Source organism: Ambystoma mexicanum, chromosome 11 (assembly GCF_040938575.1).
Source record: "Ambystoma mexicanum isolate Mex_15411 chromosome 11, UKY_AmexF1_1, whole genome shotgun sequence".
Classification (NCBI taxonomy): Eukaryota; Metazoa; Chordata; class Amphibia; order Caudata; family Ambystomatidae; genus Ambystoma; species Ambystoma mexicanum.
In genome coordinates this window covers 873,260,672-873,274,005 of record NC_090934.1, presented here as the reverse complement: position 1 = coordinate 873,274,005, position 13,334 = coordinate 873,260,672, and the positions used below count along the sequence as shown (strand labels likewise).

Here is a 13,334-nt window from a genome sequence, read left to right as displayed (position 1 = left end):
ATTGGCCGGGATCTGAACTCCCAAGTAGCTAATTCCTTTGGTCGACCATTGTATTGGGCACAGCGGAACCAGGGCCTCTCGGGCTTCCCGGGTCAAGCCCACTCCCATGGCGACTGATTTCCGGTAGTTGACTGTGAAGCCTGTGACCCTGCCATAGCTCGTTATCTCAGACAGGGCTTGAGGGAGGGAGGAGCGGGGTTTTGTGATAGTCAGGAGGACATCATTTGCATAGATGGCTAGCTTGTGGTGCGCCGGACCTGATTGAAAGCCTTCGACTGCAGGATTCGACCTGATCTGCTGGGCAAACGGTTCCATAATTAACGCGAAGAGAAGCGGCGACAGCGGGCATCCTTGTCGGGTTCCGCAAGTTAGGTTGATGGGGGAGGAGAGGCTGCCGTTGACTCTAAGAAGGGTTTTGGGGGCTTTGTAATTTGTCAGCGTCATGGTGCAGAACTCCGGGCCAAATCCAAAAGCCTCCTGGTTCAGCCTCATGAAAGTCCAATCCACTTTGTCAAACGCCTTGGTCGCGTCCAGGGCCAAGAGCACCAACTTCCGGGAATCCCGGGAGGCGAGTTCCACCAGATCCAAGGCTCTTCGAATGTTGTCTGCCATGGAGCGGTGTCTGAGGAAGCCACTCTGATCCGCACTGATTATCTCCCAGTTGGTCAGTTGTTAAAGGTACTGGCACAGGCACACGCACCTCAGTCCCTACTCCTCTTATTCTCCTCGTGATAGAGACACTCGCCACAGCCAAACAGTGAAGTCCTCATCCCTTTGATCCTCAGGGCTTAGCATATGCCCACGACAGATAGTCTGATCAAGGAGAATCTCTATACTGGGCAGTTCTCTGGAGACCACGGTTCAACCAAAAACATCTCTGATGAACAAGTCCAAATGGCGGACAGAGACCAGTCCACAAATCTGAGCTGGTCTAAATTATAATGCCCAGAAACTAGTTCAAGTCTTCTGCCAGCCTACCTAGATGAGAAGTAAAACATCAAACCTTCAGCAGCATGTTGGCGGAGTTCAAGCAGAAGCCAGGACCAGCTCAGCAATCTTTAAAGACAATGGGCTGCTAAATCTAGGCTTGTTATAATGTCAAGAAAGGCAGTGTTTCCAAGAACAATTCCTAGGTCTCTAGTGTTTTAATGTAGTTCTCCACAGGTGCAAAGTAAGCTTCTGCCGCCCATTCCACACAGCATGTGCATCGTGTGACCCAGCATTCTGCCATTGAGTGAGGTTTGGGGGGAGCTCAAGAGGTATGGGGGCAGATGGGGACTGCATCTTGCCTAGTGGGAGGCCAGGAGACTCACTATATACTAGCAGCTCCTGGAAAAAAGGACACCGTTAACATCTCTCGTCTTGCCCATGGGACCTGCGTGACCATAGGCAACTCCAGTCAGTGGAGAACCTTTTATTGGACCTCCCAGCAGAGTGGAATGTCAGAAAATGAGGACATTCATTTTCAGTACACGTCCCTTTCTTGTGGACTTCCGACAGCAATAGATAAAACAAACACCTGGCCATCGCAGGGCAGAAAGTCTGAAATCTTCTCCTTAAAACACGGTTGTATTGTATTGTGGCTCTGGCTCATATCTCGCTTTCAATGCCAGGAGGCTATGTATGGTGAACCTGCACTTTCCTTGGTTAGTGAGAAAACAGAAAAAGTGAGGGCAGATACCACCAGCCTCTCATGGTTTTACAAGCACCATCAGCAAATGAACCCACAAAGGAAATGCCTTGTGCTATTGGTAATCTAATGTAGAGACCTGTCCCCTTAACCTGGACCATCGGACATCATTCGGCAGCAGGTCCCCATCAATAGAAACATTATTTGATTGTGTGTCTTCAGGACAACGCATTTTTTGAAGATCATGGGTCTCCAAAAATGCACATTCCTCCACAATTGTGTGCTCATCAATACGACCGATCCTCCAACCAGAGATGTCCGACTCCAGGCCTCAAGACCCTGAATCCTGACGGATTTACAGGATATCCCCGATTGATATTCATGAGAGAAAATGTGCATGCATTTAGAATGATTGTATCCACATATATCTAAAGAATATTAAAGAGGTATATCCTGAAAACCTGTCAGGATTCCGGCCATCGAGACCTGGAGTTGGACAGACCTTCTACCCTTGCATTCATGATTGCCCCTTGGAGTTTCAGGAAAGTCTGCACATCACTGCCTTGCCACAGTTATGAAGACACAGTAGTGCGAAGTTATGTGGTGAATCTGAATGCCTTTCTGCAGATGCATAATGATCAGGTTGGGAGCACCCCACCCCCCCTCACCTGCTCTCGAAGGGGTTCTAAGTCTAGCCTATTGCTGAGATGTTTGGTTCCCTCTGTCGCTGGATAGTCCTTCTGCATTAATTCCATCAGCAGCAGCAGGGTGTGTTTCCTAGGCAACAGATTCAATCTCTAGTACCTACTGACCATTGGCACTTCTGAGCTGGAGTACCCTGGGATGCGTAGCTCGCTCGCTACAAGGCTCTCCAATACTTTAAGCACTTTGTATCCCTTCACAGTAACTAGCAACCCTTTTATTGAGATATGCACTTCCCTTTCTTCCATCAAAGCAGGCACAGTGACTTGTTTTCTTGGCCTCTTTAGTCAACATAAAATGTCAGTTTTGCTGGTTGTTGGATGTGTAAAATTCTTCAGTCAAAACCGCGCATGCATGAAAGCGCATGATGGATACTCACATTTCATTGGCTGGCCCTTCAGTACGGACGCCATGACCGTTTTCTTTTTCTTCAATACAGATGATGATAAAATACGGAGATACGAAGGACAAGAACCAGAGCCAGGTATGTGGATGGAAAGTAGATCCCAACCTTCCTCCCCATTCCCCCTACTTGCCAACTTGTAATTCCTAACTTTATGAACTGTGAGTGTGTAATTTGTGCGCGGCTCAGCACCGGTCTGGTGGCACCGCAGCCTGTGTGGCATCAGCATATGTGGAATTAATTCCTTGGTAATCAAGGCCAGGCTATTTAGGTATGAATCAGTCTGTGGGGTATTTTCTGTATTCATAGGGCACAGACCTAGCCTCAGAACAGTGTGCAGTATTTGCAATAGTAATAATCGGGAGTAGTAAAGAAAAGAGGGCTATTGAGGAAAGGATATAAGATTATACCCTTGAGGAGGACATTTTTAAGTGCAGGTAGGCTGTAGAGCCAGCTGTGTTAGGAACATGACCTTGATGACGTGCTAGAGTGGAGGCAGAGAAAGTGAGAGGCAGAGGCAGGTTAGAGGGCAGGGAAAATGTTAGCTTGAAATCAGATGAGAGAGGTAGGTTAGGAGGGTAACTCGGACAGCGAGGAGGAAGACTTTAAGTTTGGTTTTGAACAACTCCGTGCGAACTGTTTCTCGGAAGTCAGGGGGAAGAGAATTCCATGCAAGTGGAGCAAGAAGAAAAAAGAGCAGAAGCGAGAAGAAGCAGAGGGAGGGTGAGGTGCCCCAAGGGTAGTCGTGGAGACAGAGCAGAGATTACGAAAATGCTTCTACAGTTGGATAGAGAAGGATAGATACAGTGGTGCCTTACCAAGGATAGATTTGTGAAGCAGGAGAAGAAATTTAAATATGGCCCTGTTTTGCATCGTCAGCCATCCCACCTGGCGACGGTACGACGAAGTAAGTGTGAACTGAGGGAGTTCAGAGAGAGTCCTGTTAGCGTAGTTAATGATCATGCTGAGAGGACAGAAAGCTTATTTGGGGAGAGAAAAGGGGACGCTGGCACAGTCTAGTTTAGAGAAGACAAAAGTGGTTAAGATATGCTTGGCAGTGTCGAAAGGAAGGAGGTGCCTGATTTTCCTAATATTTAGGAGATGGCGGCATGCTGCCATTGCAGTTTTGCAGGTGAAAGTAGAGCAGGTGTGAGAAGAGTCATAGATGACACTTAGGCTTTTAGCTGAGGAAGAGTAGGGGAGTGTCAGGTGGGTACTGGATAGGAAGGGGAAGATATTAGAGAGCGCATTTGGTAGCAAGGAGGAGCACCGCTGCTTTGGAAGAGTTGAACATCAGGGTGGGCAAAGCCATTCAATATTTAATAGCAGAGAGACAGTTGGAAATGTTTATAGAGATCAGAGGAGAGTTCAGGAAAAGTAGAGAAGAATTGGGTGTCGTCTGCGAACAGTTGATACAATAACCTAAAGGAGGAGATTAGTGCCCTAAGAGCAGAGGTGTATAGTATAAAGAGTACAGGATCCAAGACAGTGCATTGTGGAACACCAACAGCTATAGGAGTGAGTGGAGAGGCTTTGTTGCTCCACGAGACAAAGAATTGGTGAGGTCCCAGCCAGGATTAAATCCATGCAAGGGATCGATCGCAAATCCCAAGAAGAAAGAGATCCCAAAAAGAAAGAGTATTAAAGAGATCAGAGTGATTGGTAGTGTCAAAGGCAGCCGATAGGTCAAGGAAAATTAGGATAGAGGATAGGTTGGACTCCTTAGCAGCGGTAATGAAGTTGGAGACCTTCACGAGAGCAGTTTCCATGGAGTGAAAGGTGCAAAAACATGCTTATAGGGTGTCTCGAAGGTTGTGGATGTCTAGGAAATTGGTAAGACTGATAAACACAACCCTTTGGAGCCCTTTAGGGTACTGTAGAAGGAGAGACACAGGGCAAAAATTAACTGGTAGGGTTGAGTCAGCCCCTTGCTATTTTAGGAGAGGGATGACTGGGCAGTCTTGAAAGTAGAGGGAAAGCAAGCAGAGTCGAAGGACAGGTTGAAGAGTTTAGCACGGTGAAAGGCCTCTGAATGGGCGTTAGGCTGGACTAGCTGAGGAGAAAGAGGATCTGATGGGGCTCAAGGAGTTAACGTTCATCAGTATAGCTATAACCTCTTCAGTATTAGTGTGACTAAAGTGGAAGATTTAGGCAGAGGACGATGGTAGAGTAGGCAGAGTGTAGAATGTAGGAGTAGCGAGTGTGAGGAAGGACAGGAGAGAGTCTCTAATTTTGGATATTTTTGTAGCAAAGTGTTCAGCTAAGCCATTAGTTGTTATAGTGGATAGTCGTAGAATTAGGAGGAGTGAGCAGTGAGTTTAGGGTCTCCTGTAACCAGCGAGGATGGTTGGAGTTAGTCAATGAGGGTGAGGTAGAATTCCCTTTTCACTCTATCAAGAGAGGACCTGTGAGAGTTCAGGACAGAGAGGTAGAGTTGTAAATCCTCATGCAAGCGGGAGCACCTCCATTTGCACAACAGCCAACACATGTCTGTCCGGAGAGAGAGTGTCTGAATGGGGGTACTCATGGTTGTGGATGCTGAGACTTGGGGGTGAAAGTTAGCAGTGGGAAGTGAGAGGAGTCATATAGCAGGGATTGGAAGTTGGAGAAGGTAATGTTTGTGGAACATGCATTAGGTATGAAGGAGGAGAGTGAGAACTGTAGGTCAGAGAGAAGGGGAGGAATGTAAGGTTTACTATAGGTGAAATAAGTGGTGAGGAGAGATTAGAGGGTGGAAAGGAGATGTGGTGGAAACAAGGAGTGATCAGATGGGGATGGTGTGACAGTAGAATTAATGGCTGAGAGAGAGTTGGAGAGGAATAAGAGATCCAAAGAGATACCCCTGGTGTGGGTAGGTAGGCCATGGGTAGAGTGGAGAGCGTGGTAAGTTAAAAAAGAGTGAAGTTCTGATTTCTGAGAAGTGGTTGGAGAGGGAACGGTAAAGTCACCTAATAGAATAAGGTGCTGTTTAGTGGAAAGAGAATCAAGGAGTTGTCCGAGTTCATCAAAGAATGGTCCAGTGGGACTGGTAGGGCGATAAATGGAGAGACCTCTCCACCTCTGCCAGTTGGATGAGGAGAGAGCATGAAGGATATTTTGGAGTCGTGTATGGCCACCAGAGATGGGGAAATCCAGGTAGAAGTGACATCAAGGTGGTCTACGGGAGGAAAGGTGGTGTGAAAGTAGTCTGTGAAAAAGGACATTTTGTTGCATACTGACCATTCCAGAATGCAATGTTCAGTTGATGCAGTTAGGAAGATTGGGAAGTTGAGTTTCAGAGGAAGATAGGGGAGGTGGATATGTGTTAGGCGAGGTATGGCTAGCTCATCAGCGTTGTTTGTTGGAAGCAGTTGAAAGAGAGATGGAGTAGTGAGAGTTTTGAGATTTTCGTTTTTTAAAGGGGATAGGAAAGGAGGAAGTTGTAGCATGATTGGAGAAAACAGGGAGAGTTGAGTGGGAGGAGCAGCAAGAGGAGCAGGAGTGAATGAATTCTAATTGAGTCCTGCACTGTGGAGGGACAGCACAGTAAATGGAAATCTAGGGGTACTCATAGGAGCAGCAAGTAGGAAAGTAGAGCAATGGCTCATAGGTAAAGAAGCAAAGTGGCTGATCAATGGCTAGTATTCACTCTTCACTGTACTGCCCTTAGCTGGTACGTCCCTGACTGGACAACCCTAGGGAGTTCAGAAGTGATCTCACACACTCTCGTCACCTGATCTCCTAGTCCATCATTGGTTAGTCTCTCTGATTTTATCGTTTGTGTTGCTGGGATGAGGTGATTACTTCCTGATTGGTGTTTCTAGAGGAGCTGCTTGTGGCCTTCAGCTGGAGAGTAGGCTGACACAAGATGGCCGCAAGAAGTGATGTCACCGATCCAACATAGCAACAGCAAGTGATGTTACAGATCCATGATGGCCACAGGAACTTATTTCACAGATCCAAGATGTTCACAGGAAGTGATGTTACAGACAGAAAGTGAAGCCACAAACCAGAAGTGATGACACACGCTCTTGTTCCCCGATTGCCTAGTCCGTCAGTGGTTAGTGTCTCTGATTTTATCCATGGTGTTGCTGGGATGAGACAATTACTTCCTGATTGGTGTTCCCAGAGGAGCCTCTTGTGGCTGTCAGCTGGAGAATAGGCCACCTCAAGACTCATTATCACATACGCATGGGAGTTGAGTGTTACATTTTTAATATGAAGAGTTTTCTTGGTTGTGAAGGCTTTGGTGGATCGTTCATCTCTAAAGAAAATGCCTAAGAGTGGCTGGACCAGAAGTGATCTCCTGCCATGTAGACCGTGAGCTTAACTAGATCAGTAGTGGGCACAGTAGCCAGGAGACTGGAGTGGTGGTTTGAACGCATTGATGGTTAAGGGAGTGTTTTTCTGGGATGCAACATGAAAGATTTGCAAGGCTGGTGCTCGGAGGTATTTGTTACACCAGTGTGATGAAGTAAGCACTAGTTGTAGAAACGGGGCGGTTAGGGGATGACAGAGTAAGGGGGTCATTCTATAGTACCAGTGGATATAAGTCACACTGTCCTGCACTCTAAACGTGAGCTTCATGTCCGTAGAATCCGTCTTCCACTTGGCTGAGATATGGAACAAGTGGGGTGAATGGTGAGGAGGGGTGGTTTAGATGTGAAAGGGAGAGGGTGAGTGAGCTATGAAAAGGGAGTCTGGCTCTGCTCAGGTTGTAATGCTGACTATGACTGCAAAGAAGATTAGTAGAAACAGAGGGTGGCCTTGGGCTTGATTGCACATTGAAGAGGTAGATTTTCAGATCCTACGATGGAATAGTATATGATTCTGTTTTTCTCTTTGATTTCTGAATTACTTTTTGAACATTTTCACTGTTAATACTTTAGTTTTTAATAATTTTGCCTTTAAGCGTTCAAGATTTTTTTTGTATAATTTTGCTTCCTTCCATTTTCAGTATTTCATGTTTTTTATTAGTTCATTTTGTTTAGTGTTTGTCGGGTAGGAGTAGACCATCTGAGGCACCCACCGCTCCTCTTCACTGCCTTTTCTCCGCTACTTTTCTATTTTCCTCAGCCGCCCTCTGTACTGCAGCCATCTTATGTATGGTGTTTGTTGTTTCTTTCTATTGCTCCTGCTGCATTGCACCTTGCCCTCTTACATTTCTTCCTTTGTCTTCCTGGCTCGGTCAGGCAATGCTCCTCTGTGGTAGGGTCGCTTATATATATCTTGTTCATAGAAGAGGTTCTTGGGTCAGGGATTGAGCATTACATGCATTGTTATGACAATGCCCCGGAGTGTAAAGTTTTTTTTTTATATTTTAACCTCCTGCCATTTCCTTTCATTGCTCCTGATTGACAAAGCGTTTTTCTGGTGGTAAATGCATCTGCACCCTGAAAAATGGGCAAATCGTTCCAGGCGCTTGGGACTAGTAGCTCTCCGACTTAACCCCTTCAATGCCAAGGACGAGCATGCTCTTCGTTTTTGCATAGACTTGCATAATAGCCTGGCACTTAAGGGCAAGAATGGAGTGTCCATTAAGACACGCTCACTTTGCATTTGCAAAATGGGTGTGTCTGGTGGAGTTGCAGTGGGTGCAATTCAAATGAGGAACACACCCATAGACGTAAATGATATAAGGATTCACACAAGGAAAGGCCATTGCTCATGTAATAATTTGCTCCAGCAACAATCTGGCAAAAGGCAGATTTGGAAATGTGGGCACATTTAAAGGAGCACATTCTTTTAAAAATATTTTTCCTTAAAAGTGGTTCACTTTCCCAAAAGATTGACATCATTTTCAGGTACAAATGTAATTAAAAGTGTTTATTTGATTTATTTTTCGCCTCTCCCTGACATTTTGACTTGCTGGGACTTGCACATGTTTTTGTGGAAATCGGGTCCATTTGTGTGTGAGGGGCAAGGTGGGCAAAATGGTGTGTTTTTTTATTTTTTTTATTTTTTTTTAGAAAACGTATGCTCAATACGCGCCTAACAATGTTCAACTGCTTATGCACTTCTTTGTGAATAAGGGCCATTCTGCTTACTAACTCAACACCAGGGCCCTGTCGTGCAGCCAGTCAGGTGGCTCGAATAGTAGGCTTCAGCTAACATAACAAACCTGCATTCCCAGCATCCTGTAGGCTGCCCCAGCTCGCCCCCCACCCCATCTCATCAGCCTCCCACCATCCGCCTCACACCTCCCATCACTACCCAGCCACTTTCCTGAACAGCTCCCAACCTTTTGTGTCCCCAGGATTGGTGAAAATACCCTATTTTGTTTGAGGTGGGATGAGAGCCCATTGGAGTGTATGGTCCTCTGCCGTCTTCTTTGAGCTGTCATGGGAATAGAAGACGTCATTCTACTGGAGCCTAAACCTGTCCGTTTTTTATTTCTGAGAAAATGAAAGTTTGTGCGTTCTGTATCGCTTTTTTTTTTTTACCCTGAAATAAGGTCATTGCAGGCTAGCAAGGGAGTATCCAGCATGCCAAGAAGGAGGGGAGGGTGTGGGTGAGGCGCTATGAAAAAAGTTCAGTTCTTTTCTATTTTTATATGGGAAATCGTGTTTCCCAAGGTGTAGTCAAAGAAGGTAGCAAGACCTTACTAGCCACCATAATGGACTTCACTACCTTACTCCGATAATACCTCTACTCTAGAGCAATTGCAGCTTGTGAAATTGTAAAATGGAGGGGTGTAAATGTTTGCCCTGAAATGAACTGGCCGAGCGCACTTGAACTATTACAATAGAGTTTTGGCTAGTGTCCCTCGAGAAATGTTTTAAAATAACACACTGAAATTGTGCATTTTATAGCCTACATTTTAAAAAAAATCTGTAGCAATGTAGAATGTTCTGCAGGGAAACGCCATAAGTGCACAGAAGCATTTTCTCCTTGCCTCTACCTCTCAACTTCTCCTCCTCTGAGACCTCGACATCCACCTGGATGCCTCTAACCCCTCCTCTGGCTCTTCCTCAACTTTTGCGTTTCTCTCTCCCTTTCCACTCTACCCTCTGGTCCGACACACTCTGCTAGACACACCCTGGATGCTATCATCTCCTCAGACATCCCCCTCTCTAACCCTCTCTCTCAAATCCTCTCACTACTCCTATCTTGGACTGGCCACTCTCTGCTCTCCTCCCACCTGAAACTCCTTGTACCCTAGGCAAAGTGATGTATCTTGCCTCCTGAAAGATGTACCCTGGGCCAGTGATGCACAAGTAGCAGGAACCAGGCTGACCTAGGTAAGTATAAACAGGAACATGCTTTATTGTCTCTTAGTTACATAGTTTAGGTAAGGAAGTAGGAGAAAAGATCTGCAAGCCTCCACCCTGCTTCCCTGCCCAGCTCCAAGTCCCAACCGTCAGTTCCCGGAACACTCAGGTCCCCCGGCACTCCAAGCTCCACCTGAACATTCCACTAGGCTCTGCACACACACATACAATCAATCACAACATCCAGGATACTACACAAAGCCCACCCCAGCACTGCCACCTTCCTTCGTGGTTATTCGGCCCATGAAGCAAGTGCCAGTGGCCGCCTTTGTGTCAACTATCTCTGCTCCTCCTACTCCTTCGGCTGGCTCCCACTCTGACACAGCCTTCTCTAACCTGCATCTTTCGATATTCAACACTTTGGACACCCTTGGCCCTGTCATGAGGATCCGTCTGAAGCCTACCTCCAAGTGCAACTCTTGGTATGACTCCAACCACGCTGCCCTAAAACGCAAGCGCAGGGTGCCTGAGAGGAACTGGAGGGCTTTGGGGGCATTCTCTGACCAACTGGCCTGCCGTCTGCTCCAAAGGCAATACAGACTCTGTCTTTTCCAAGAAGGGTGTCCATATTCAAGCTTCTGTCTCTGGGGCCTCTAGCAACACAGCCAAACTCTTTAAAATCTACAAGGAGCTGGCCAATCCTACTGAAGTCTCCACCTCTCATGTTCCCTCTCAGACCCTCTGTTCTGCTCTGGCATCTCATTTCACCATTAAAACCCAGGACATCCAGTCCTCGCTTTCCTCTTCTCTCTCTCCATCTACCTCTCTCTAGCCCCCTTTGGCCTCCTCCCCCTCTCCTCTCCCTCTTTCCTCCCTCTCTGCGATTACACCTGACGATGTTTCATACCTAGTCTGATCTATGAAAGTGTCATCCAAGCAGGTGCTCCCCTGCTTTTCCAGAACTATTGAGGACCACATCGACACCCTTACTCCAGTCTTGGTCAATTTCTGCAATCACTCTTTCACCACTCAATCTTCCCTTCTCTCCTCAAGTACTCCCTTGTGCACCCCCTCCTAAATACGCCTTCTGCCATTCCTACCTGTCTGGCAAGCCATCACCTGATTTCTATCAATCTTTTCCTGGGCAACCTCCTGGTATCTCCCAGCTTTGCCAGTAAGACTGAAATCCTTCTCATTGGAACCCTTGCTCTGGCTTTCCCTCTCTCTCTGGCCACCCTCCTTGGGCCCTCTACCCTTGCCTTGCTATGAGGCAGAACATCTTGGTGTCATCTACTCCACTCTCTCCTTCTCGCCTCACACCACAGACCTTGCCAAGAAGGCACACTTCCAGCTGCACCTTTTCTCGCCTTCCTCCAGAAGCTCACTGTCTACAGAGCTCTGGTTCTCTCCAGGCTGGACTATTACAACAGCCACTTTCTCAATCTGCCTAACTCTGCTATTCACCGCCTGCAACTAATCCCGTTCCCAGTGAAAAGATATTTTTACAAAGATCTTTTCATTAAAATATCGCTTTCTAAAGACGCTCAGTGACTGCACAGAGCGGTCTTTCTTAAGCGAACTGTCACAGCCCTGCCGCACCCGAGTGTGCCCAGGTGCTGACCGGCTCTGCGGGACCAGGAAGTGGAGGGGGCGAGGAGAACGGGTGTGTATGTGTGTTGTATGTGTGTGTGTTTTGGTTTAGGGGTGGGGGGTCTGGGACTAAAATCCCATGAGAGAGGGTGGGGTAGGAGTCTGGGGCTGAAATCCCATGGGAGAGGGGGTGGGAGGAAGAACCATGGTGGTTCAGGGGGTGAACCCCCCGAATATTAAAAATAGTGGCCTCACATAGCATTGTTCCTAACTACACAACGAAAAATATGGTTATATCACTATAATGTGATATACATTTCATACAAGAATGGATCACCATATGTATCGTTAGGATCAGTGTGTATAGGCCCATATTACCAAATTACTGTGAATGCAAGCAGATGTCAACGGCCAAATGATGTGTTATAATGTAGCACTTACGCTTAAGCGCTTTATATAGAATAAATATAGATAAAATATCACCCACCATGTGTTGAAACTCATTTATCGACCTCAGTAGGACGAAAGGCTGAGTTGAGGTGTTTAAGAACAGACTAATTCAGTGACCCACCCCCTGAAGTGTGCCTGAAATAAACCTTTAATGAGTCTAGCAATTATTGTATAGAATTCCAGAAAGACACATTATTTGGTATTCCTATTCTGTCTTATTTACGGTCTCTGCTGAAAGTGTTAGACTTGTGGAACCCCTGTTCATTTTATTTTAAGAGGCCAAAACAAGAAAGCCAGCCACTCCAGAGGCAAATAGCCACATGGTGCTGGCCACAGCCCAGGAGCTTGCATCTAGAAAAAAGAAAAGAAAAGACACTTTTTTTTTTTTAGGGTTAGCAAGGGAGAGGCAGTTGCGACCCCCGGGAACCCCTAAATGACATCCCTAGCTGCAAGCTCCTCGTTCTATTTTTTTACAACTTTATTGTACAGGAAGCAGGGGACACCTCTGCAACCCACAGTACCACTGTAGTGAACAAGTGTGCGGGGGACACCCCGCAACTCCCTCTCCCCTTGTTCGCTACAATGGTACCGTATGCTAGATTAGATTGAACATTTTGGCTGTACAAAATTTTCATACAGCTGAAATTCGATCAAATCTACCTTTTATTTTAATTCGAGATTTTGTGGCAATGCCAGTGTTTGTATATGATATTATCTGTGCAGCTAGGATGATTTTTTCATGGGGTATAGCTGCGATCTAAAGATCGTTGAGGGGTGCATGGTGGTGTATAATTATGTGTGTGGCTTGGCCGAAATTAATCACAGGGGATAGCCGCATTCTATTGTTTTTTGGTACAGAGGAGAAAGTCAGCAAATTGGGATGTATGTCCGAGTGTCAGTGCAGTTGGAAGAGGTCCCCAGTTCCTGATTCCCTTCCTGTGCCTATAGAGATAACATTTGCTCCCTATTATAGAGGGTTGGTGCTTTAGTTCTTCAAGGACTTCTTGGTCTAGTGTGGACCCAATTCTGTTAGGCAAAGCATGGTCGTATACCTCCCTGGCTTAACAATATCATCAATGTTGAGTTTGGCCATTTCCCAAAACTGTCGTTCCAGGTTATTAGCCTTCATGCTTTGGAGTGTAGAGTGGTTGGGTCTAGGCATGGCGGGGCAGCGAAGGGCAGTGGTCACTCTAGTGAGAACAGTCCTGGTGCTCTACTGGGCCAAGAGATTGCAGATCTACAGTCGATCATCCCTGTGTCTACTTGTGCAAGCAATTGCTTATAGGTTAACCCCTTCTCCAAGAGCAGTTACATCCAGTTCTGGTCTGTCGGAATTACGAGCACTTCCTAGATACGTTGTTGGGTACTT

General features: G+C 46.5%; 1 protein-coding gene across 5 annotated transcripts in view; it reads left to right on the top strand.

Moving 5' to 3' along the window:
* Positions 1-13,334, top strand: part of ANO9 (anoctamin 9) — a 640,562-nt gene that overhangs the window by 354,639 nt on the left and 272,589 nt on the right. For all 5 annotated transcript variants that reach the window (XM_069623932.1, XM_069623931.1, XM_069623929.1 and 2 more), the window contains exon 6: positions 2,772-2,816. In XM_069623932.1, the coding sequence (XP_069480033.1) occupies positions 2,772-2,816 (45 nt within the window). The remainder of the gene's footprint in view (positions 1-2,771; positions 2,817-13,334) is intronic.